Below are 24,516 nucleotides of genomic sequence, written 5' to 3' on the forward strand. Positions count from 1 at the left end.
CAGCAGGGTCCTCAAAATGTTGACAAGAATCTTAGAGGTAGCCATCCTTTGGAGGATTCTCAGGGCCTGCTGTGTTGAGAAGGATAGGAGGGCTACTGTTCTCAGAAGATCCTGAAAGACTGCCACGTTGAAATGAGTTTGAAGGGCTCCCATGTTGAGGAGGATTCTGAGCTGCTGCCTTATTGAGAAGAGTTCTGAAGGCCTGCAGTGTATGGAAGGATTCTGAGGGTGCAGTGTTGAGAAGGATCTGAAGGGCTACTGTGTGGAGAAGAATTTTGGGGGACCACTGTTTTGAGGAGGATTTGTGGTGTGCCATGCTGAGAAAGTTCTATGGTGCTTCAGTGTTGGGAAGGATTCTGAGGTGCCGCAATGTTCACAAGAATTCTGAGGGGCCTCAGTGTTGAATCTTAGGGGCTGCCGTACTTGAGAGGATTCTAAGGGGCTGCCTTGTTGAGAAGGATTCTGAGGGCCTGCAGTGTTCAGAAGGACCTGAGGGGCTGCGTCATTGGGAACAGTTCTCAATGTAGCGTAGGATGTAGTATTGAGAAGAATGTTAGCAACTACCATTTACCAAGGACCTGAGGGGCTGCCATTTTGAGGAGTATCTGAAGGGCTACCATGTGAGAATGATTCTAGGGGCTCCATGTTGAGAAGAATTGTAGGCGCTGCCATGCTGGAAGTATATTAAGGGCCTCGATGTTGAGAAGAGTCTTAGGAGGTGCTGTGTTTTGGAGGATTCTCAAGAGCTGTGATGTAGAGAAGGATCTTGCTGCTGTTGCTGCTGCTAAGTTGCTTCAGTCATGTCCGACTCTGTGCGACCCCATAGATGGCAGCCCACCAGGGTTCCCTGTCCCTGGGATTCTCCAGGCAAGAACACTGGAGTGGGTTGCCATTTCCTTTTCCAGAGAAGGATCTTAGGTGCTGCCATGTTCAGAAGGATTTTGAGGGGCTCTGGTGTTCAGATGGATCCTCGAGAGGCTGCCGAATTGATGAGGGTTTTGAGTGGTGGTGGTGGTGGTTTAGTCACTGAGTCGTGTCCGACTGTTGTGACCCCATGGACTGTAGCCTGCCAGGCTCCTCTGTCCATGGGATTCTCCAGGAAAGAATACTGAAGTGGGTTGTCATTTCCTTCTCCAGGGGATCTTCCCAACCCAAGAATCAAACCTGGGTCTCCTGCATTGCAGGCAGATTCTTTACCGACTGAGCTACGAGGGAAGCCCAATTATTAAAGATGCAAAGGATCTCAGATGCTACCATACTGAGAAGGATTATGTGCTGCTGTGTTGGGACAGTTTCTGAGGCATGGCCTGTTTGGGAAGAGTTCTGATGGGCTGCCATGTTGAGAAGGATGTGGAGTATCTTCATGTTCAGAAGAATTTTAGGGATTGCTATGTTTTGGAGGATTCTCAGAAGCTATTGTGTTGAGAAGGACGATAGGACCTATAGTGTTTGAAAAGATTGTATGGGGCTGCCATATTGTGAAGGATCTGAGTAGATGGTGTTGACAGGATTCTGAGTGACCGTCCTTTGAGAAGGATCCTGAGGGAACTGCTGTGTTGGGAAGGATTCTCATGGGTGCTGTGTCAGAAGGATTCTGAGGGCCTCAAGAGTTGAGGAGAATCTTAGACGCTGCCATGATGGGAATAATCTTAGCTGCTGCAGTGGTGGGAATGATTCTGAAGGGCTGCCATGTCAAAAGAATTGTGAGGGATTTTGAGTTGTAAAGAATCAGAGAGGGCTCTTGAGGGCTCTTCTGAGGTAGTGTCATGTTGAGTAAGATTTTGAGGTGCTCCCTGTTGAAAACCATTCTGAGGGCCTGCTGTGTTGGGAAGGATTCTTAGGGGCTGCTGTGTTCAGGTGGATTCCTGTGGGCTGTCATTTTGAGAAGAATTCTAGGGGCTGCCATGTTGAGAAGAGTCTTAGCCACTGCTGTGTTGATGCGAATTCTGAGTGGCTCCCACGTTGGGAAGGATTCTGATAGGCTGCCATGTCAGGTGTCTGAGGGCTTTTATTTTGAGAAGTATTTTAGGGGTTGCCATCTTAAGAAGTAACAAAAGGGCTGCCTGGCAAGATGGATTCTGATGGCCTCTGTGTTTAGAATAATCTTAGGGGCTGCTGTGTTAAGAAAGATTCTTAGAGTCTCCATGTGGAGCAGAATATTTGGGAATGCTTGTTGAGAAGAATCTGGGGGACTTCTGTTCAGAATGATTCTAAGGGGTTGCAGCATTGGAAAGGATCTGAAGTGCTGCCTTGTTGAAAAGGTTTCTGAGTTTCTGCTGTGTTTGGAAGGATGTAAGGGACCCTTGAGAGTCCCTTGGACTGCAAGGAGATCCAACCAGTCCGTCCTAAGGGAGATCAGCCCTAGGTGTTCATTGGAAGGACTGATGCTAAAGCTGAAACTCCAATATTTTGGCCACCTCATGTGAAGAGTTGACTGATTGGAAAAGACTCTGATGCTGGGAGGGATTGGGGGCAGGAGGAGAAGGGGACAACAGAGGATGAGGTGGCTGGATGGCATCACTGACTCGATGCACATGAGTTTGAGTAAACTCCAAGAGTTGGTGATGGACAGGGAGGCCTGATGTGTTGTGATTCATGGGGTTGCAAAGAGTCAGACATGACTGAGCTACTGAACTGAACTGAAGGGACCCACTGTGTCAAATGGATTGTGAAGATTTCTGTGTTGATGAGATTCTTAGGGGCTGCCATGTTGAGAAGAATTCTGAGGGACTGCTGTGTTGGGAAAGATTCTGAGCGCCTGCAGTTTGGGGAAGGATTCTAAGGGACTGCTATGTAGAAAATAACCCTGATGGGCTGCTATATTGAGGAGCATCCTGATCTGCTGTCATGATGAGAATTCTGAGTGGCTGCTGTGTGAAAAAGATCGTGAGGGCTTTTGTGTTGATAAGAATCTCATGTGCTGCCATGTTGAGGAGGGGCTGATCTGTTGAGAAGGATTCTCTGAACCTCCATGTTTTGAAGATTCTTAGGGGTTGCTGTGTTGGGAAGGATCTGAGACCTGGTTGTGTTGACAAGCATTCTGAGGTGCTGCCATGTTGAACATAATTCTGAGGGGCTGCCACATTGAAAATGTTCTGTGGAGTTGCTGTGTTGAGAAGGATTCTGAGGGGCTGCTGTGCTGAGGATTCTGAGTAGCTGCCTCCCTGGGAAGGATATGAGGGGCTGTTGTAGAGGATTCTGAGAGGATGCAGTATTGAGATGGATTCTGAAGAGTTGCCATATTGAGGAGGATTCTGAGGTGCTGCCTTATTGAGAATAAATCTGAGAGGCTGCTGTGTTGGAAGGATGTGAAGGGCTGCCATGTTGAGAAGGATTTGGGGCTGCTGGACTGAGAAGTGTTCTGTGTGGCTGCTGTGTTGAGGATTCTGAGGTTCTGCCGTATTGAGATGAATCTGAGATTCTGCCATGTTTAGAATGATTGTAATGAGCCGCCATGTTTAGAAGGATTCTGGGGGCCTCCATGTTAAGAGGGATCTTAGAGGCTGCCATCCTTTAGAGAATTCTCAGAAGGATATGAGGACTGCTGTATTCAGAAGATTCTGAAATGCTGCCATGTTGAAAATGATTTTGAGGGGCTGCATGTTAAGAAGGATTCTGAGCTGCTGTATTGTTAAGAAGTGTTCCGAGAGCCTGCAGTGTTAAAAAGAATCTTAGTGGGTGCTGTACTTTGGAGGATTCTCACAGGCTGCCATGTTGAGAAGGATAGGAGGAGCTGCTTTGTTCAAAAGGGAGATTGTGAGGGGCTGCCATGTTGAAAATGATTTTGAGGGGCTGCGTGTTGGGAAGGATCCTGAGGGTTGCCATGTTGGAAAGGCTCATGAGGAGCTATGTGTTGGGAAGCATTCTGAGGGCCTCCACGTTGAGAAGAGTGTTAGGGGCTGCCATGTAGAGATGTTCTGATGGTTTTGATTTCTGTGTTCAGAGGCTGCTGAAGGGCTACAGCATTGGGAAGGATCTGAGGTGCTGCCATGTTGAAAATGATTTGACAGGTGGATGTGTTGAGGATTCTGGATGGCTCTTCCTAGGGAAGGAAGTGAGGGACTGCTGCATAGAGTAGTTTCTGAGGAGCTTCTGTGATGGGAAGGATTCTGAGGAACTACCTGTTTGGGAAGAGTTCTGAAGGACTGCTGTGTTGAGAAGGATTCTGAGGAGTTATTCCTCAGAATATTGGGAAGTATTCTGAGGGCCTCTCTGTTGAGAAGAATTTTTAGGGGCTGCTGTGTTTTAGAGGATTCTCAGAAGCTGCTGTGTTGAGAAGATTCTGATGGGCTGATTTGTTGAGAAGGACACTGAGTGGCTGTAGTATTTGGAAGGATTCTGTGGGCTGCCATATTGGGAAGGATCTGAGGAGATGTGGTGTTGAGAAGGATTTCGAGTGGCTGTTCTACTGAGAAGGATCCTGAAGGACTTCCTCATGGGTTGCTTTGTCAGAAGGATTCTGAGGGCCTCAGTATTGAGAAGAATTTTAGGGGCTCCCATGTTGGGAAGAATCTTAGCAGCTGCGGTGGTGAGAATGATTCTGAAAGGCTGCCATGTCAAAAAGATTCTGAGGGCTTTTGTGGTGTGAAGAATCTGATGGGCTGCTGTATTGCGGAGGATTCTGAGGTAGTGTCATGTTGAGTAAGATTTTAGGTGCTCTCTTTTGTAAACGATTCTGAGAGCCTGCTGCAGTGGAAAGGATATGAGTGGCTATTGTGTTGACAATGATTCTGAGGTATGTTGTGTTGGTAAGCCTTCTGAGGTGCTGCTGTGTTGAGGAGGATCTGACTGGATTATGTGTTGAGAATGATCTGAGGGGCTGCTATGTGTTAGGAAGGATTCTTAGGGGCTGCTGTGTTCAGAAGGACTTTGAGGGGCTTCCATGTTAATGAAAGCTGCTGTATTGGGAAAGGATCTGAGGGGTGTTGTATTAAGAAGGATTCTGATGGCCTGCCAAGTTGCAAAATATCCTGAGGGATGTGTGTTGAGCAGCATTCTCAGAAGCTGCTCTGTTGTGGAGGATCTGAGGGGCTGCCGAGTTGAGAAGGATTGTACCTGCCTGTCCTGTTGAGGAGGATTCTGAAGTGCTGCATTATTGAGAAGAATTCTGAGTGGCTGCTGTGTTTAGAAGGATTCTGGGGGCCTCAAAATGTTGAGAAGAATCTTAGAAGCTGCTATCCTTTGGAGGATTCTCAGGGGCTGCTGTGTGGAAAAGGATAGGAGGGCTGCTGTGTTCAGAAGATTTTGAGAGGCTGTCATGTTGAAAATGATATTGAGCGGCTGCCATGTTGAGGATTCTGAGCCGCTACCTTGTTGAGAAGTGTTCTGAGGGCCTCAGTGTTTGGAAGGATTCTGAGGGTGCTGTGTTGAGAATATGAAGGGCTACTGTGTTGAGAATAGTTTGGGGAGACTACTGTGTGGAGAAGGAATTGGCAACCCACCCCAGTGTCTGCCTGAAAAATCCCAAGGACAGAGAAGCCTGGTGGGCTGCCTCCAAAGGGTCGCAAAGAGTCAGACACAACCGAACGACTAAGCACAAGCAGCCTGTGTTGAGGAGGATTTGTGGTGCTGCCATCCTGAAAAGGCTTCTGAGGTGCTGTTGTGTAGGGAAGCATTCTAAGGGGCTACAGTGTTCACATGGATTCTACAGGCCTCAGTGTTGAAAAGAAACTTAGGGGCTGCCGTACTTTAGAGGATTCTCACTGGCTGCCATGTTGAGAAGGATCTGAGGGCTGCTGTGTTCAGAAGGATTCAAAGGTGCTGCCATGTTAAAAATGATTTTGAGGGGCTGCCATGTTGAGAAGGATAGTGAGAGTTTGCAGTGTTTGGAAGCATTCTCTGGGACTGCCATGTTGGCAAGGTTCTGAGGTGCTGTGGTTTAGATGGATCTTGAGGTCTAGTCAAAGCTATGGTTTTTCCAGTGGTCATGTATGGATGTGAGAGTTGGACTGTGAAGAAAGCTGAGCACCAAAGAATTGATGCTTTTGAACTGTGGTGTTGGAGAAGACTCTTTCGAGTCCCTTGGACTGCAAGGAGATCCAACCAATCCATCCTAAATGAGATCAGTCCTGGGTGTTCACTGGAAGGACTGATGCTGAAGCTGAAACTCCAATACTTTGGCCACCTGATGCAAAGAGCTGACTCATTTGAAAAGACCCTGATGCTGGGAAAGATTGAAGGCAGGAGGAGAAGGGGATGACGGAGGATGAGATGGTTGGATGGCATCACCGACACAATGGACATGGGTTTGGGTGGACTCCGGGAGTTGGTGATGGACAGGGAGGCCTGGTGTGCTGCAATTCATGGGGTCACAAAGAGTTGGACATGACTGAGCAACTGAACTGAACTGAGGGCTACCATGTGAGAACAATTATAGAGGCTGTGGTTTTGAGAAGGATCTGGTGGGCTTCTGTGTTCAGAAGGATTCTGAGGTGCTGTAGTGTTGGGAAGGATTCTGAGGGCCTCCATATTGAGAAGAATTTTGGGGGGTGCCGAGTTTTGGAGGATTCTCAGAAGCTGCTGTGTTGAGAAGATTCTGAGTGGTTGTCCTGTTGAGAAGGATCCTGAAGGGCTGCCGTATTGGGAAGGATTCTCAAGGCCTGCTGTGTAAGAAAGATTGTGAGAGCCTCAGTGCTGAGAAGAATATTCAGTTCAGTTCAGTCACTCAGTTGTGTCCAACTCTTTGCGACCCCATGAATTGTAGCACACCAGGCCTCCCTGTCCATCACCAACTCCCGGAGTTCACTCAGACTCATGTCCATCAAGTCAGTGATGCCATCTAGCCATCTCATCCTCTGTCGTCCCCTTCTCCTCCTGCCCCCAATCCCTTGAAGCATCAGAGTATTTTCCAATGAGTTAACTCTTTGCATGAGGTGGCCAAAGTATTGGAGTTTCAGCTTCAGCATCATTCCTTCCAAAGAACACCCAGGACTGATCTCCTTTAGGATGGACTGGTTGGATCTCCTTGCAGTCCAAGGGACTCTCAAGAGTCTTCTCCAACACCACAGTTCAAAAGCATCAATTCTTCGGCACTCAGCTTTCTTCACAGTCCAACTCTCACATCCATACATGACCACTGGAAAAACCATAGCCTTGACTAGATGGACCTTTGTTGGCAAAGTAATGTCTCTGCTTTTGAATATGCTATCTAGGTTGGTCGTAACTTTCCTTCCAAGGAGTAAGCGTCTTTTAATTTCATGGCTGCAGTCACCATCTGCAGTGATTTTGGAGCCCAAAAAAATAAAGTCTGACACTGTTTCCCCATCTATTAGGTGCCACCAGATTAGGAAGAATCTTAGCTGCTGCAGTGTTGGGAATGATTCTGAATGGTGGCCATGTCAAAAGGATTCTGAAGGCTTTTGTGTTGTCAAGAATCTGAGGGGCTGTGGTGTTCAGGAGGATTCTGAGGTAGTGTCATGTTGAGTAAGATTTTGAGGTGCTCCATGTTGACAAAGATTCTGAGGACCTGCTGTGTTGGGAAGCACCTGAGGGCCTTTTGTGTTGAGAATAATTCTGAGGCATGCCATGTTGGTAAGAATTCTGAAGTGCTGGTGTGTTGAGGAGTATCTGTGTGGATTATGAGTTGAGAAGGATCTGAGGGCCTGTTGTGTTGGGAAGGATTCTTAGGGGCTGCTGTGTTTAGATGGATTCTGAGGGGCTGTCATTTTGAGAAGGTTTTAGGGATTGCTGTGTTGAGAATTCTGAGTGGCTGCTGTGTCAGAAGGATTTTGAGGGCTCTTGTGTTGAGAAGTATCTTGGGGGCTGCCACTTTAAGAAGCATCAGAAGAGCTGCATGATGAGACAGATTCTGATGGCCTCTGTTTAAAAGAATCTTAGGGGCTGCTATGTTGAGAAGGATTCGGAGAGGGTTCAGGATTGAAGAGTATTTGAGATAGTGTTGTGTTGAGTACGGTTTGGAGGTGCTCCATGTTGAGAAGGATTGTGGGAGCCTGCTGTTTTGGGAAGGGTCTGAGGGACTGTTTTGCTAAGGATGATTCTGAAGCATGCCATGTTGGTAAGAATTCTGAGATGCTGAGGATGATTCTGAGGGCTGCTATGATGAAAATGATTTTGAAGAGCTGCCGTGTTGAGGAGGATTCTGAATTGCCTTGTTGAGAAAGATATTGAGGGCCTTCAGTGTTTGGAAGGATTCTGAGGGACTGCCATTTTGGGAAGGTTCTGAGGTGTTGTGGCTTAGACGGATCCTCAGGGCTACTGTGTGAGAAGGATTCTAGGGGCTGTTGTGTTGAGAAGGATGTGGGTGGCTTCTGCGTTCAGAAGGATTCTGAAGGGGTGCAGTGTTGAGGCGGATCTGAGGGAGTGTGGAGTTGAGTAAGATTTTGAGGTTGAGAAGGATTCCTAGGATCTGTCGTTTGGGGAAGGTTTCAGGCTCAGGTGGTGGATCCCCTGGAGGGATTATCGCGTTGATGAGGACACAGGCCAAGCCTACTCTGGGCATATCAACTGGTGCGAAGACGCATCACTTTTATGCTTCTTGGGTCGATATGTTGGAATGTCTTTCTGAAGGCAAGACCAGGTTTCTTGGATTGAAGGATCATTGGAGGTCAGGGCTCTTTTACAGAGTCATTGGATTCATCAAGTGAAAATGACCGTAAATAATGGTTCTGTGGACACTGAGGAATGGCCTGGAAAGCGAGGGCTCAGGAAGGAGCTGGGTGGCCTAGTTGGCAGAGGCGGCTCTCCTGGCTTCAGGAATCCATCCATATGGATAAGAAGAGCTTGCACCCCAACCCAGGCCATGTGGGCCTGTTACTCGTGGAGATCTCTGTGCACCTCTGGGTGCGTGCATTCATTCCCTTGGCCTCTCTGGCCACAAGAGCCTACCTTCCTCTGAAGGGGGGGGCCTCTGTACCGTGAGCTCAATGTGGAAATAGTCCATGTGTCTCTCCAGTAGAAACAAACCATCCTGGTCAAGTGGTCATTTCTTTTGATCGCTGTCTTTATTGAGCAAGTGCGGAGAACTAGAAGGGTTCCTTTACAGCAGTACCAGCACCCCGTGTGGGCCAGGATCAGCTCTGGGCACCCCCACCCCGTGCGCTGCGGGGCCGCCTCACCCCCTCTGCTTCCGGCCTCAAGCCACCTTGTGTCTCTCCTGGGCTCTCCCCTCCACCACCTTTCTGGCCCCTTCTATCAGCTCCCAATTCTGTCTTCCTATGACAGACAGAATAAACTGGTCCCAGTTTCTCGGATACCTTTCCCTGAGAGGTTGATGGGGTCTGTGTCCCCCACCAATCAGAGTGGGCTCGGAGATGCTTGACTGGCAGAGGATGGCAGAGGGGCCAGTGCCAGTTCCAGGCCTGGCCTTTAAGAGGACAACACCTCCCTCCTTTGGCTCAGGGCCCCAAGCTGCTAAGGACTAGTCCTTTGGGGGGTCTGCTGGTGAGGAGGTGGGTGTGCTGAGCCCAAGTGTCCCCACCAGGCACCCTGGGTGAGCACAGCCATCGAGGCCCCTCCAGCCCTCAGCCAGGTACCCCCAAGGGCCCGCAGCCTGTTGGTGTGGAGCAGAAGCGGCTAGCTCAGCCCCGCCCTAATTCTCCCCCTCCACTCGGGCCATCTAATAATGGGGTCACCCTAGGGCAGGCTCTCTGGGCTCACTGCCTCTCCTTCCCTTGCTCTCCGCAGTGTGGGACTTCATCCTGCCCAGCACCCCGCCAGTCCCGCAGCCCTGGTACACTGACCAGCGCTTCACCCTGACGCTGCTCTGCGTGCTGGTCATCCTGCCCCTCTCTGCGCCACGGGAGATCGGCTTCCAGAAATACACAAGGTATGGGCTGCAGACCCCTCCTGGGGGCGAGGGCTGGGGCTGGGTCCCCACCTTGGCTGGCGTTTGGGGGTGGTTTCTGTCCGCCTGGGATAGGGGAGCTGCCAGCATGGTTCTTCCCATTGGGAGAAGAGGAAAGAAATGTTAAATTACCAAAGTCATTCGTGGGCATGATAGAAAATACAGATAAACAGAAAAGAAAATTGCCTGTAATAACAGGGCCTCCATTTTGTTACTTAATGATCGCAAGCTTTTTCTGCACCCACACACACATACACAGGCACGGAGACACACACACACACACACGCACACACACACACTTTTCATTTTACAGTCTGAGGCTCCACATATACTTTTGAAAAAATAAAGTCTGGCAAAAATCTTCACACAAGTGTGCCACCGACCTTTCCCTGTCATGTAGAGAAGTGGAGCAGAGAAACAGCGGGTAGGACCTCCGAGCCCCCCGGGCGCCCCCCGCCCTCTCCAGCTGGTCCTTCTGCACGCTGTGTCGTGGCTGCTTAGATGCCGGATCCCAGGGGCTGTGTGGCTGTTGCTGGAGAGATGGGGCACCCGTAGCGCTGACAGCCTTGCAGGTCCCACTGCGTGGCATGAGGGTGTCCCTGCCTGGAACGCCCTTCCTGCTGCCCTATCCTACAGATAACTGGGGCCCAGACAGGAAGAACTTGCCTGAGCCCTTGCCACTGTGGGCCGAGCCGACACCGAGACCCCGCTCTGTGTGGCTCCCCAGGCGCTGCCTCACCACGGCCGCCCCCTGACGCTGCGCTCTCTCGTGTGTTAGCATCCTAGGCACCCTGGCCGCCTGCTACCTGGCCCTGGTCATCGTGGCGCAGTACTACCTCCGGCCCCAAGACCTTGCCCGTGAGCCCCGCCTGGAGTCCAGGTGAGTCTGGGGGATGGCTTCCGTGGGCTTCTGCGAGGGGCGAGGGCCAATTCCCTGCACCCCCCTCCCAACCCCCCATGGTTTGCACAGAGCCCTGGCTCTTCTCCTGAAGTTCTTCAAGTCTCTGATGCTGTCGGATCAGATCAGATCAGTCACTCAGTTGTGTCCGACTCTTTGCAACCCCATGAATCGCAGCACACCAGGCCTCCCTGTCCATCACCAATTCCCAGAGTTCACCCAAACTCATGTCCATCGAGTCGGTGATGCCATCCAGCCATCCTCTGTCGTCCCCTTCTCCTCTTGCCCTCAGTCCCTCCCAGCATCAGAGTCTTTTCCAATGAGTCAACTCTTCACATGAGGTGGCCAAAGTACTGGAGTTTCAGCTTTAGCATCATTCCTTCCAAAGAAATCCCAGGGCTGATGCTGTAGAGCTCAGCAAAAGCTCTTTTCCTTGTTCAAAACCACTCAGCTGCCACTAGTGAGGACAGGGTGAGGGGCATGGAAGCACCACATGCCCGCCAGCCGGTGCTCCTGGGCGGTTGCAGACGTGCCCCACAGTGTGGAAGAAACAGGACCAGCCAGCAAGACGCTGAGGCCAGTGAGGCGCGAGAGACCTGAGCGACACCAGAAGTGAGGACTCCTGTAGGGATTCGGAGCTGCAGGGAGGACTTCCATTTCGCATGGAAGCCATTTCAGGGTTTTGATCACAGCAGGGCCTTGAAATCAAATCTGGTGGCAGGCCAGCTCCAGGGGCCTGTGGCCTGTGACGTCACCCAGGTCCCAGGCTCAGAAGGGCCCACCCTTGGTTTAACACCCTGCTGTCACCATCCTGAGATTCTTCACGGCTGCTGAACAAGGGCCGGCGTGTTCATTTTGCACGTGGTCCCACAAATTGTGTGGGCCCTCCTGGAGGACAGATCAGAGGTGGAACAGGAGAGAGAGGAGAGTCCAGGTTGATTCTGAGCTTAGAGCAGGGGGACCGAGGGCCATGCTGTTTCCTGGACTGTGTGGGACGGGGAGGAGCAGCTGGCTGGGGGAGGGTTTTGGTGGGGACATGTTAGGTGGGAAAGGCTTTGAGACACTAAAGACGTCAGGGAGCTGTCAGACTGGCGTTCAGAGAGGCCATGGCTGGAAGTAGAAATGTCAGCCCAGAGGTGGCATGCAAGGGCTGTGTGAAAATTGTCACAGCCAGTGGTCCTCCACCGGTCCTGGGGGCCCAGGAGAGGAATGGAGAGTCGGGAGCACTGTTAGCCTCCTGGAGCTGCTTGTTCTACCACAAACTGGGAGGCTGAAAGCAGCAGAAATCCCTCCCCTTGGTGCTGGAAGCTAGAAACCGAGTATGAGGGTGTCAGTCGGGCTGTGCTCCCTCAGGAGGCTCCGGGAGGGGCCTTCCTGCCCCTCAGGGTCCTGAGCTGCCAGCGCTCTTTGGCGCTCCTTGGCCTGCAGGCGCTTCACTCCAGCTTCAGCGCCACCCTCACACGGCTCTCCCTGGGTATGTGTTTTCTCTTCCCTTAAGGGCACCAATTGTTGGATCAACTCCCAGCCTGCTCCAGTACGACCTCGTCTTAATTTAACCAATTATGTCTACAAGGACTCTTTTTCCAAATAAAATTTCTTTCTGAGATTCCCACTGGATATAAATTTGGAGGGGGGATGGTCACTATAAACCCAGGACAGATGATGACAGAATGGGTCTATCTATCACCCAGATGATGACCTCTGAGTCTCAGAGGTCAGTGAGCAAAATTTCAAGAATTTTAGGGTGTTCACCACCGAATGCTGCTCCTAGGTCACGTGGGACTGAGCCCTGGTGCTGGATTTGGCCACAGAGGCCAGTCTTTTTTTTTTTTTTTTTTTCAGAGGCCAGTCTTGATGTGGCTGAGACTCGTCAGGGCAGGAGGTGGGGATGAGGCCCAGGTGGATTGGGGTCAGGAGAGAGGTCTTCCGAGGAGGGGAGGAGAGGAATGGGCAGGAGGCGGGGCTCAGTGGCCCCCACACACCCATACACTGATGGGATAATCCAACAGAGCAGGAAAGGCCCGGATCCACTGCTGACCTGCGGCCTTGAGTCCAGGGGAGGGTCTCGTGCCCTGGAGGTCCATCCTCCAGGGCTGGAGCTTGGACGGCATCTACCACAGGAACAGGAGGGGACAGTGCACGTGGCCCAGAGGATGCAGGCAGGCAGATGGAGCAGCAGAAGCGTGGGCTCTGAGAAGCCGGCCGTCTGCTGACAGTGCTGTCTTGAGGAAGGTCTGAGAAGGCGGGGCTTGGCTGGGGGGCTCCCTGGGCTGCATCCAGAGTTAAGAGTCAGCCGGAAACACAGCACAGAAGGGAGATGCCACTGGGCGAGCCCCCTGCGGCTGCTGTAACAAGTTACTGCCAAACACAGTGGCTCAAAACTATACAAGCTTATTATCTTCTGATGTCAAAAGTCCAGAATGAGTCTCGCTGTGCTGAATTCAAAGGGTCAGCAGTGCTGTGTTCTTTCGGGAGGTCTAGACAAGAATCCGTCTCCTGGCCTTTCCCGGTTCCTAGGGGTGCCCACGTTCCTTGGCTTGTGGCCCCTCCACAGTCTTCACAGCCAGCAAGGTTCCGTCTCTCTGATCTTGCTTCTGCAGTCACAGCTCCCTCTGACCACAGCTGGGGAAGGTTCTCTGATGGCAAGGATCCTTATGATATATGGGGCCTAGATAATCCGGGGTCATCTCCCATCTCAGAGTCCTGACCTTCATCACACCTGCAGAGTCCCTTGTAGGATATAAGGTCACAAACTCCCAGCTTCCCAGGATTAGGATGGGGACATCTTTGGGGGCCATTATTCTAGCACAGCCAGGAAACTCTGGTTGTATAGTGGGTGCTATTTATGCCCCCCCAACTGTGTGTCCCCAAATCTGCTGGAGGCCAGAACCTGGAGCTGCTCGAAAAGAAAGCTGGAGGGCCACCATTCGGGGGCCACTGCGAGGGTTTGACCTTAAGAGTCTGCCCTGTGCACCCGTCAGTTCTCTTAGGCCGCTTAGACGGAGGTCAAACCGTCCTTGTCCTCTTGGGGTCTGTTTGGATTCTGCCTGTGCCCTGCCCCCGCACCCCCAGCCCCCAACCTCACTGGGGACAGGCAGCCTCCAAGGAAGCTGGGAGTTCCTCCTAGCCATGTCCTGCCCACATTCTGCCTGCATGGAGACTGTCAAGTTGTCAAACGTCAGCACAGATGTACTTAAAAGTGCAGCACTTTACATGCGGCTTCTGCCACCCCTCAACCCCGGAGTGGACGTGGTTATTAAAATCTACCTTAGAGTTACACTTCGTTACAGCTTGCTTGTATTATTTAAAACTCGTCTTCAAGTTGAAGGTTGTTTTGAGTTTAACTTTTTGTAACAAACACCTGTTTTCATCTCTTTACAGTCCCTCCTCCTGGACCTCTGTATTTAGTGTCTTCCCCACCATCTGTTTTGGATTTCAGGTAACCTTGGCATCTGTGTTGAGGAGGGTGGCATTTGCAGGCTGTGGTGACTGCCTGTTCCCTTGGGGGCAAGTTGCCTCCCTGTTGGGCGTGGGGAGGGAGGTTTGTGAACGTGTTTTGGGATGAACCAGTCTGTCTCTAGGGGACCGTGCATATGGGTTGGCGTCTGGGCTCAGCAAGCTCTGAATTTCAGTTGAACTTTGGAACTGGCTCCATTGACCAGCACCAGCAGCAGCCCATTTGTTGGGTCTGAGGTTGAGTGTGGGGGTCCAGGACCTGTGCCCTCCTTTGAAAGTCCTGGTGGCGGTGTCGCCCTGCCTGGGGGCCGGGAGCCGCGTTCCTGCAGGTGGATTCTGCTGCAGGGGCTGGAGGCTTGCAGGCTAGAAGGGCAGGAAGGTGTGCGGGGCGGCTGCTGGGCAGGATATATAGAATTTGACAGAATGTCGTGGAGTAAGAGCTTCTGTGTGTGGAATCTAGTTGGGGGTGCTTACAATGTAGCTCTCGGTGGGGCAGATTCAAAGATGCCCTCTGCTAGGCGCTGAGGCCTAAGAGGAGTCTTGAGGAATGTGTGGGAGGCGGCAGGTGCAGGGAGATGCTTCCGCTGGAGATCCACGGAGGGGAGGGGTCCCAGGCTGGAGAGCTGCTAAGGTCTGGGTGATGTGGGTGCTTGGTGAGGGGCTGGAGATGGCTGTAGTGGGGGTCGAGCTCTGCTCCCTGCCTTCTGGTCTCTCTTGGGGTTCTCCAGTCTCCCCGCAGGTGGCAGCTGACCCCCTTTTTCCATTGCTTATTTTGGAAAGATTTGCCTCTCTCCTAAAGACAACCACCTACCCGCCACACTGACAACAAAACCGCCCCATGTAGAAGCATGTTCTCAAGGCAGAGGGGCTCAAGACTGATGGTGTCTCAGCTTCCTAGCCCCAGTGTCTTCTCCACTTACCCATCCGTCAGCTCCTCTTTCTGTTCTTCATCTTGTGTCTTCTCTGAGAACCATTTCTTGGGGGGAAGAAAAATCCTGAAACATTTCCATTTCTCTTTTTTATAAATGAGTTGCTGTATCACTCCTGAGACTTAGCAAGCCGCTTACAGGATTTCTCACGTTTCGTCCCACACACCCAATATTTTGAAAGATGTAAAGCGATGATTTTGCTGTCAACTGTCTGGATGGAGTTTAACCAGCCCTCTCTTGGCTGCCCGAGCACCATATGGTATAGCAGGCTCGCGCCAGCGGAGGGGAAGGGGGGCCGCTTTCCAGATGCTTGGAGGGGGTGCCCCCCTCACCTTTGCCTCGGCTCCCTCATCTGATTCTCCTAGCAACGGAGGCCTAGGCTGCAGTTTCCAGGGACACGGGATGCAGAGATGGGGAGTTAGGAGAAAGATGTGGATGCGGGGTGGGGGTGGGGCTGAGGACTAGTTGCTGAGGCCAGGGAAGGGGCTGCTAGGATCCAGCTTGTGGAGTCAGGGATCTGGGGGTGGGGGGACTAGATGTAGGGGAAGGTGGAAGGGAGGAGGGTGAGGGGGAGGGTGAGGGGTAGGGCAGGGCTGTGCAGGGAAGTGGGGAGTCCCTGCTTCAGTTCAACCACACCCTTCCCCACACACTTAGCAATGGGGAGCCCCCTCCCGCCTGTGCAGAATCAGAGGGGCTTGTGGGGAGCAGGGGTTGGGGTGAGGCTTTGCTCCCAGCCACCCTGGCCACGTGTAATACTTCTCCTTTGTTTTGTTTTAACTGAAGCGTGATTGATTTACGGTATCATGTTAGTTTCAGGTGTACAGCACTGTGATTCTGGTAACTGAATATATGTGTATGTATGTTCTTTTTCAGATTCTCTTCCTTTATAGGTTACAAAATATTGAGTAGAGTTGTCTGTGCTATGAGTAGATCCTTGTGGGTTATCTGTTTTATATATCAGTCAGTCAGTCCAGTCACTCAGTCGTGTCCTACTCTGTGCGACCCCATGAATCGCAGCACACCAGGCCTCCCTGTCCATCACCAACTCCCGGAGTTCACTCAGACTCACGTCCATCGAGTCAGTGATGCCATCCAGCCATCTCATCCTCTGTCGTCCCCTTCTCCTCCTGCCCCCAATCCCTCCCAGCATCAGAGTCTTTTCCAATGAGTCAACTCTTCGCATGAGGTGGCCAAAGGACTGGAGTTTCAGCTTTAGCATCATTCCTTCCAAAGAAATCCCAGGGCGGATCTCCTTTAGAATGGACTGGTTGGATCTCCTTGCAGTTTTATATATAGTAGTGTGTATATGTTAGTCCCAAAGTCCTAATTTATCCCCCCACCCCCCTTTCCCCTTTGGTAACTGTAAGTTTGCTTTCTATGTTTGTGAGTCTGTTTCTGTTTTGGAAATAAGTTCATTTGTATCTGTTTATTTTTTAAAGATTCCACATATAAGTGATATCATATTCCTCTTTCTTAGTTTGATAATCTCTAGGTTCATATATGTTGTTGCAAATGGTGGTGTTTCATTCCTTTTTATGGCTGAATAATATTCCGTTGCATGTCCGTAACCACGCCTTTCTCCACTCCTCTGTCGCTGGACACTTAGGCTGCTTCCATTCTTGGCTGTTGTGAACAGTGCTGCAGTGAACGTTGGGGTGTGTATCTTCTCAGGTCCTGTTCCTCCAGATATGTGCCCAGGACTGGAATTTCTGGATCACTTGGGGTGTGTATCTTCGCAAGTCCCGTTCCTCCAGATATGTGCCCAGGAGTGGAATTTCTGGATCACTTGGGGTGTGTATCTTCGCAAGTCCCATTCCTCCAGATATGTGCCCAGGAGTGGAATTTCTGGATCACATGGTAGCTCTGTTCTTAGTTTTTTTAAGGAACCCCCATACTGGTCTCCATAGTGGTTGTGCCAACTTACATTCGCACCAGCAGCGCAGGGGGCTCCCTCGTCTCCACACCCTCTCCAGCGTTTGTTATTTGTAGGCTTTGAGGACGGCCGTTCTGACTGGAGTGAGGTGGTGTACCTCCCTGTAGTTTTGATCCGCATTTGTCCGATAGTTACCATTGTTGAGCATCGTTTAGTGTGCCTGTTGGCCATCTGTATGGCTTCTTTTCTCTTGTTTCTTTTCTCTTTGTTTCTCAAAGCTCAACAGCTTTGAGATATGACTTATGTGGGGTGCAACTCACCCCTAGTTCTTTGGTATGTTCACAGAGTTTTGCAGCCATCACCACAGCCAATTTCAGAACATTCCTCACCACCCCCCAAAGAAACTTTTACCTGTTAGCCATCACTCCCCATCCCCAGCTCGTCCCCCGCCCAGTCCCTGGCAGCCAGAATCTTTCTTACCGTCTCTGGATGTACCTCTTCTGGACGCTGCCTGTAAGTGGAATCATATAGTAGCTAGTCCTCTGTGGCTGGCTTCTTCCACTCTGCATGGTGATTTCGAGGTGATTTCTGTGTGCTGTGTGCGTCGGGACCGCATCCCTTTTCACGGTTGAGCGATGCTCCGCTGTCTGCCGAGTCCATGGCTTGCGTTTCCATCTCTCAGCCAGGGGACGTCTGGGCTGTTTCCACCTGTTACCCACCACGTGCTCCTCTGCCCCGCACCCCACCACTTCGTGACTGGTCAGCCTGCTCTTGGTCACACGCTGTTCTAGATGCTGTCCCAGCAGGGCAGCCCTGCCCTCAGAAGCTTTATTCCCTCAAATAAGACCAAGAGGCACATGACCCAGGAGTCGTGGGACCCACAGGGAGGAGGGCAGGGCTCCATCCGGCCACCACCAACCATCTTTTCCCCACGCCTGGGTTCCCGAGTGCGGGAGGCAGGACATTGATGCCTGCTGGTCGAGGGTCCTTTTGTATTTGGGGGGAATTTAAGTGCCCACTGCCTGGCTGAGCCGGCCTGCAGTGGGCTTCCATGAGGCCAGGGAGGTCCCTGAGGCTCGCCTGTTGTAGAAGGTGTGGGGGGCTTGCCCTGGGCTGCACGCCGCCTCTGCAGCTGGAATCGGGAGTCCCGCGGCCGAGGTGCCCCAGCCACTCCCAGTGTGTGCTCCATGAGGGTAGGGGCTGTGGGCCTGGTTGAGGAGCTACCCCAGACTCACACCGAGGGGACCAGTGAGGGCCTGAGTGTGAGGAGCTGGACTGGGCGCTGGGAGGCCTCACGGCTACAGGTGGAGCAGAGGGATGGATGATTGAGTAATCCCAGGAGGGCCCTCAACTGGGGGCCAGACTCCACACTGGGGATGAGTGAGGTGAGTGTGTCTGCTACCACACACCCAACAGACACTGAGCCAACAAGCCCGGCTGTGCTCACGTGGGGCCAGCAGGGGAGGGCTTTCCTGAAGGGTGAGTGGGAGCTGGCTGGACCGGGGGCTGCCCCTGGCGGAGCACACAGCACAGGCACAGGCCCTGAGGCAGTGGAGAGGGGCAGCTGTGGGCTGAGCCCGGTGGGCGAAGGGAGTCTTGAGCGTGGTGAGTGGCAGGCATAGATGGTCATCGTGCTAGTTTTGATCAGAAGGGAGTAAGTGAATGTGACGGTGGGAACCCTGTCCGGGGAGCCTGGGAAGTTCCCCGAACCCACAGGGCACATCCAGAAACAGCAGCTCCTCCCTGGCTGCCCAGGACCTGCCCCAAGAACATCACATCATAGGTGGGCTCTCGACAGTGGTATATGTACTTTAGATTTTTTAAAATGTGATATAGTAATCAGTTCAGTCGCTCAGTCACGTCCGACTCTTTGCGACCCCATGAATTGCAGCTCGCCAGGCCTCTCTGTCCATCACCAACTCCCAGAGTTCACTCAGACGCACGTCCATCGAGTCGGTGATGCCATCCAGCCATCTCATCCTCTGTCGTCCCCTTCTCCTCCTGCCCCCAATCCCTCCTAGCATCAGAGTCTTTTCCAATGAGTCAACTCTTCACATGAGGTGGCCAAAGTATTGGAGTTTCAGCTTTAGCATCATTCCTTCCAAAGAACACCCAGGTCTGATCTCCTTTAGAATGGACTGGTTGGATCTCCTTGCAGTCCAAGGGACTCTCAAGAGTCTTCTCCAACATCACAGTTCAAAACATCAATTCTTTGGTGCTCAGTTTTCTTCACAGTCCAACTCTCACATCCATACATGACTACTGGAAAAACCATAGCCTTGACTAGACAGACCTTTGTTGGCAAAGTAATGTCTCTGCTTTTGAATATGCTATCTAGGTTGGTCATAACTTTCCTTCCAAGGAGCAAGCATCTTTTAATTTCATGGCTGAACTCACCATCTGCAGTGATTTTGGAGCCCCCAAAAATAAAGTCTGACACTGTTTGCTCATCTATTTCCCATGAAGTGATGGGACCAGATGCCATGATCTTCGTTTTCTGAATGTTGAGCTTTAAGCCAACTTTTTCACTCTCCTCTTTCACTTTCATCAAGAGGCTCTTTAGTTCCTCTTCACTTTCTGCCATAAGGGTGGTGTCATCTGCATATCTGAGGTTATTGATATTTCTCCTGACAATCTTGATTCCAGCTTGTGCTTCTTCCAGCCCAGTGTTTCTCACGATGTACTCTGCATATAAGTTAAATAAGCAGGGTGACAATATACAGCCTTGACGTACTCCTTGTCCTATTTGGAACCAGTCTGTTGTTCCATGTCCAGTTCTAACTGTTGCTTCCTGACCTGCATATAGGTTTCCAAGAGGCAGATCAGGTGGCCTGGTATTCCCATCTCTTTCAGAATTTTCCACAGTTTATTGTGATCCACACAGTCAAAGGTTTTGGCATAGTCAATAAAGCAGAAATAAATGTTTTTTCTGGAACTCTCGCTTTTTTGATGATCCAGCGGGTGTTGGCAATTTGATCTCTTGTTCCTCTGCCTTTTCTTTTTCTTTCCTCTGACTTTTCTAAAACCGGCTTGAACATCTCGAAGTTCACGGTTCACATATTGCTGAAGCCTGGCTTGGAGAATTTTGAGCATTACTTTACTAGCGTGTGAGATGAGTGCAATTTTGCAGTAGTTTGAACGTTCTTTTGGCATTGCCTTTCTTTGGGATTGGAATGAAAACTGATCTTTTCCAGTCGTGTACATAGGAAGTGTATAAATCATAAGTATGTGTGCTCCCACAAAACCGTCACCCCAGTGGGGACATAGAACATCATCAGCCCCCCGGAATGTTCCCTCGGGACCACCGTCCACCCACCCATACCACTGCTCTGCCCTCTGTCACCATAAACGAGGGCTGTCAACTGGGTTGACTTTGCCCCCCTCCCCCAGGGGACACCTGGCAATGTCTGCAGACACTTTTGATTGTCACACCTGAAGGGGGCGCTCCTGCCATCTCGTGGGTCAAGGCCGGGGGTCTGGTCCACGTCACACCGTGTACAGCACACCCCCCAGCATCAACAGTGATTGAGGACCCCGTCCTGGCTTGTTTGACTTGAAACTTGAACTTCACATACGTGGAAACATTCTTCTCTGGCTGCTTTCGCTCCACCTTACGGCCGCGGGGCCTCTGTGACGGGGCGTGCAGTTGTGTTTGCCCCCTTTGGGTGCCATGTAATGTTCCACACGTGAATATCCGACAGCTTACTTCTCCCTTCTGCTAGTTGGTGGGCTTCTGGGTCATTGCTCACATTCTGGATAACGAGACTCTTTAGAGGGTGCCAGGTGGCTCGACTGCAGGCTGGCCCGAGCCCCACTGACCCTGCCCCTCTCTTGCAGTGTCACGAAGCCGCCGTGTCCATCTACTGCAGCATGCGCCACCAGAGCCTCGGGCACTGGGCCCTGGTCTCCGTGCTGTCCTTGCTGGCCTGCTGCCTCGTCTACTCGCTGACAGGTAAGGCCTGCCTGGGGTGCCCAGGACCTGGGGGTGGAGCAGTAGGAGAAACTGGAATAATACACATCCTGGGCACAGCGCTAAGTGGTTGGAGCGTCTTTGGTCCCTAACGCCCCCAGGAGAATCCACGATTCATAGAGGAGGACACTCTACCCAGAGGATTGCCTCAGCTCAACCAGGGTCTCTTGACTTGATGTCTAAGCTGAGATAGAAACCCTGGTCGACTGTCTCGCCACAATCCCTCCTCCCCATCTGGAAGGATGGCAGGAGTGATGCTGTCAGAGTGTTACATCCGGTGTGGTTTACAGGACACCCTCTCAGATACAGTGGGTTTGAGCATCCACACACTGGCGTGGGAGGGTCTTCAGAGGTGGCAGGGTGTGGCTCACAGAAGGGCTGCCACACCCGAGGTCCCACAGCTCATCCAGCCCAGGGCCTGGGCTCAGGCTGACTCCTGGCTGCTTTCCTCCAGCCCGGCAGCTAGCTTTCTTTCATTGGCCTGTCAGAGCCTCTGATTCAGGAAGCCCCGAGGCGGCCATACACATGTCGGGGGCCTGGACATTTGCTGGTTGACCTCTGTCTAGCAGGGCTCTGTAGCCCCTGGGTCAGACCCCGTGATCGAGGTTGTCTTCCAGATGTTGCAGGGCCAGCAGGATTGTGGGATGGGCAAAAAGCCAAAGCTCAGAGGTGGGGTCTCAGGACAGGGCAGGTGGCTGGGAGGCAGTGCTGGATTGTGGGGGAGGGACCTGACCGCTCCTGTAATAAGCTGTGTTATTCCAGACAGTTGCTGACACTGGGCCTTGAATTTTCCCATCAGGAAAATGGGTGCATGGCCAGCTTCTTTCTCTGGGTACTGAGAGAGTGGGGGAACAGGGCACAGAAAGTATTAGTCAAAGTGCTTCCAGTCCATCCTGGAGCCTCATATGTGAACGCTGAGCTGTTTGGGAGGAAGACAAGGGACAGTCTTGGCCAACAGGTCTTGAAGTTAGAAGAACTGAGGATCCTGTGGGCTGAGGACAGAAAAGCCTGGGGAGGTTCTAGAACCTACTGTCAGCTCCGAGGGGAAACCTCAGCAGCGGCGGAGGTGGGTACTGTCAGCATGTCGGGGTTGAGATGGGGGACCGGCATTTTTCTCACCAGCTTTCCTGGGTTCCCCTGTGGCCCTCGCAGGTGTGTATGGCTTCCTGACCTTCGGGACAGACGTGTCTGCTGACATCCTGATGTCCTACCCAGGCAGCGACGGGGTTGTCATCGTCGCCCGGGTCCTCTTCGCTGTATCCATCGTGACCGCCTATCCCATCGTGCTCTTCTTGGGAAGGTGAGGCCAGCTCGGGGGCACAGGGTTCAGGGTGGGGCACACCGTCCATCAAGCACTGGCACGTGCTGGGCACCATGCCAGCCTGTGTGTCGTGGGGGTGGTCGTCACCTCCCTTTCCTGGAGGAGGAGAAGGGGAGTTGGGTGGTTTGCCCAGCGTGGCCCAGCTGGTGTCAGGACTGCAGCCTGGTGGCCAGAACCTGACCGCCCGGCGAGGCCCCACCCATCAGCTGCTCACGTGTGGGGGTCCCTGGGGACCGAGGCCCTGCTGTGGAATGGGAGCCCAGCTGGGTGTGCGGGGCAGCTGGGGGACTCTGGGGCACCCAGCGTGGGCGGGGGGGCGCTCACATGGGAGCCCGTGGTTTGTGGCCTCCAGGTCAGTGATGCAGGACTTCTGGAGGCGGGGCTGTGGCGGGGCGTGTGGGCTGCGGGCCCTGGCCGAGCCCACAGGGCCGTGGGTCCGGATGCCGCTGACCGTGCTTTGGGTCACCGCGACGCTCGCCATGGCCCTGTTCCTGCCCGACCTCAGCGAGATCATTGGCATCATCGGCGGCATCAGCTCCTTCTTCATCTTCATCTTCCCAGGTGAGGCCCTGGCTCCCCTGGCCGTGGGTCCTTCCCAGCTCCCTGCCATGGGGCGGCCACGTGGAGGTCAGGGTGCAGGGGGCGGGAGCCCGTGCAGGTGGGATGGCTCCCAGCCCTGTTTACTGAGCCAGGGCCAGGGCTCTGCACACCTTCCCTCGTTAAATACCTCAACAGCCCTTGATGGACATACGAGGTGGGGTGCTGTCATCAACCCATCCTGCAGACAGGAGGACTAAGGCCCTGAGGCCTCTCATGAGGAATAGGTGGCATGGAGCAGTTCTGAGTCAACCTCAGCCGCCCTCTCAAGGCTGCCACTCACTGTAGGGTTTTATCTTATTTAAATGTTTTCAACTACATGAAACTCGTGAGGTTCAAAGGTGCCCCTCAAACACCTTCCCCCTTCTCCCCCAAACCTGGGAGGTGAATACAGTTTCCATGACTGGTGGGTTCCTAGGAAACCTTCCCAGTGTGAGGATGATGTGAAATTCCTGTTGAATTGGCCTGGCTATTATCCGGGCCTGGGAGATGCAGGGTAGCCAAGGCTGGGCTCCCCAGGGAGGAGGAGCATACAGGGGCCGAAACCCCAGACCTGGGCGGCCCCTGGCACTGGAAGGCGGTTTCAGACAGGAGTGGGGTCCAATTCTCTCTGCCAACCCCCACCCCCACACCACCCCCAGCCCGGGTCTGGGTCAGATGGGCCCAGCCAGGCAGTATCTTAAACACCAGGATGGGCTGGACGTCTGTGTCCTGGGTGGGGCCTTTTAGCTCCAGCCATTTCTGTGCTGGAAAGGACCAGCTGGGACAGGCTTGGGAGCGGGGAGAGATTGCAGGCTCTTTAGGCCGAGCTGTCTGACTTCGAGTCCCAGCAGCACCATTAAAAAAGAGGAAAAAAAAAAAAACCAACAGACAACACAGGCAGCTGGCGGCTGTCAGATGCATCCCGGGTGTCGGTCCCCGACCTGGCCCTGACTCGCACCGTCTCACCAGAGACGAGTGTGGCTGTCACTGTTGCTGGAGAGACCCCGGTGCTAGGGGGTGTTGAGCAAGGACCCCACAGCGGTGCCGTGGGCCACGTGCTCTGCCCTCTCACCAGGGGCAGGGGGAGTCCACGGAGCTACTGTGGGCAAAGGCTCTGCTGGCCCTCGGGTCCCTAGGGGCTGCTGGGTGTTGGCTGAGCCCTGTAGAGCTGGGGGTTGCTTTGGGTTCAATGACAAAGAGCTGCAGTGACCCCAGGCTCTCCCCCACAGGTCTGTGCCTCATTTGTGCGGTCAGCGTGGAGCCCATCGGACCCCGAGTTAAGTGAGTGTCTGCATGTGAGGGCGGCGACAAGGCATGTGTGGGGCTCGGCTCCAGGGGCGTGAGATGTAGTCAGGCCCGTGGGGTCCTGCCGAGGAGGGAACTGCTGGCCAGGCCGGGAGGGGCCCTCGTCTGCACAGTGACGGGTAGCTGAGCCGGGAGGGTCCAAGCCACTGCTCTGCTGAGTCCATGCGTCACTGCTTTCCACCACAGGCTGTGGTCTGTGGCTGGAGCTGTCTGTGGATTTGGGGTCTTCCTGGCAGCTGGAGTGCTGTAATCGAGCGTCCTTCTCCAGGGCAGGGTGGGTGCAGGCTGGTCCTGTCGCCCCACAGACCCTCTTTCCATCTGAGGTCATGGTCATGGGCTCCAGTTGGGTGTGACTTTGGGGTGCTACCACTCAGCCCTGTACA

At 52.8% G+C, this 24,516-nt stretch overlaps 1 protein-coding gene across 1 annotated transcript in view; it reads left to right on the top strand.

Moving 5' to 3' along the window:
- SLC38A8 (solute carrier family 38 member 8) overlaps window positions 1–24,516 on the top strand; it is a 44,568-nt gene that overhangs the window by 12,366 nt on the left and 7,686 nt on the right. The window contains exons 4-10 of the mRNA XM_027513930.1: window positions 9,643–9,784; window positions 10,581–10,682; window positions 14,082–14,139; window positions 20,796–20,910; window positions 22,081–22,228; window positions 22,602–22,810; window positions 24,058–24,109. Of these exons, the coding sequence (XP_027369731.1) occupies window positions 9,643–9,784; window positions 10,581–10,682; window positions 14,082–14,139; window positions 20,796–20,910; window positions 22,081–22,228; window positions 22,602–22,810; window positions 24,058–24,109 (826 nt within the window). The remainder of the gene's footprint in view (window positions 1–9,642; window positions 9,785–10,580; window positions 10,683–14,081; window positions 14,140–20,795; window positions 20,911–22,080; window positions 22,229–22,601; window positions 22,811–24,057; window positions 24,110–24,516) is intronic.

This window comes from Bos indicus x Bos taurus, chromosome 18 (genome assembly GCF_003369695.1).
Source record: "Bos indicus x Bos taurus breed Angus x Brahman F1 hybrid chromosome 18, Bos_hybrid_MaternalHap_v2.0, whole genome shotgun sequence".
NCBI classification, from domain to species: Eukaryota; Metazoa; Chordata; class Mammalia; order Artiodactyla; family Bovidae; genus Bos; species Bos indicus x Bos taurus.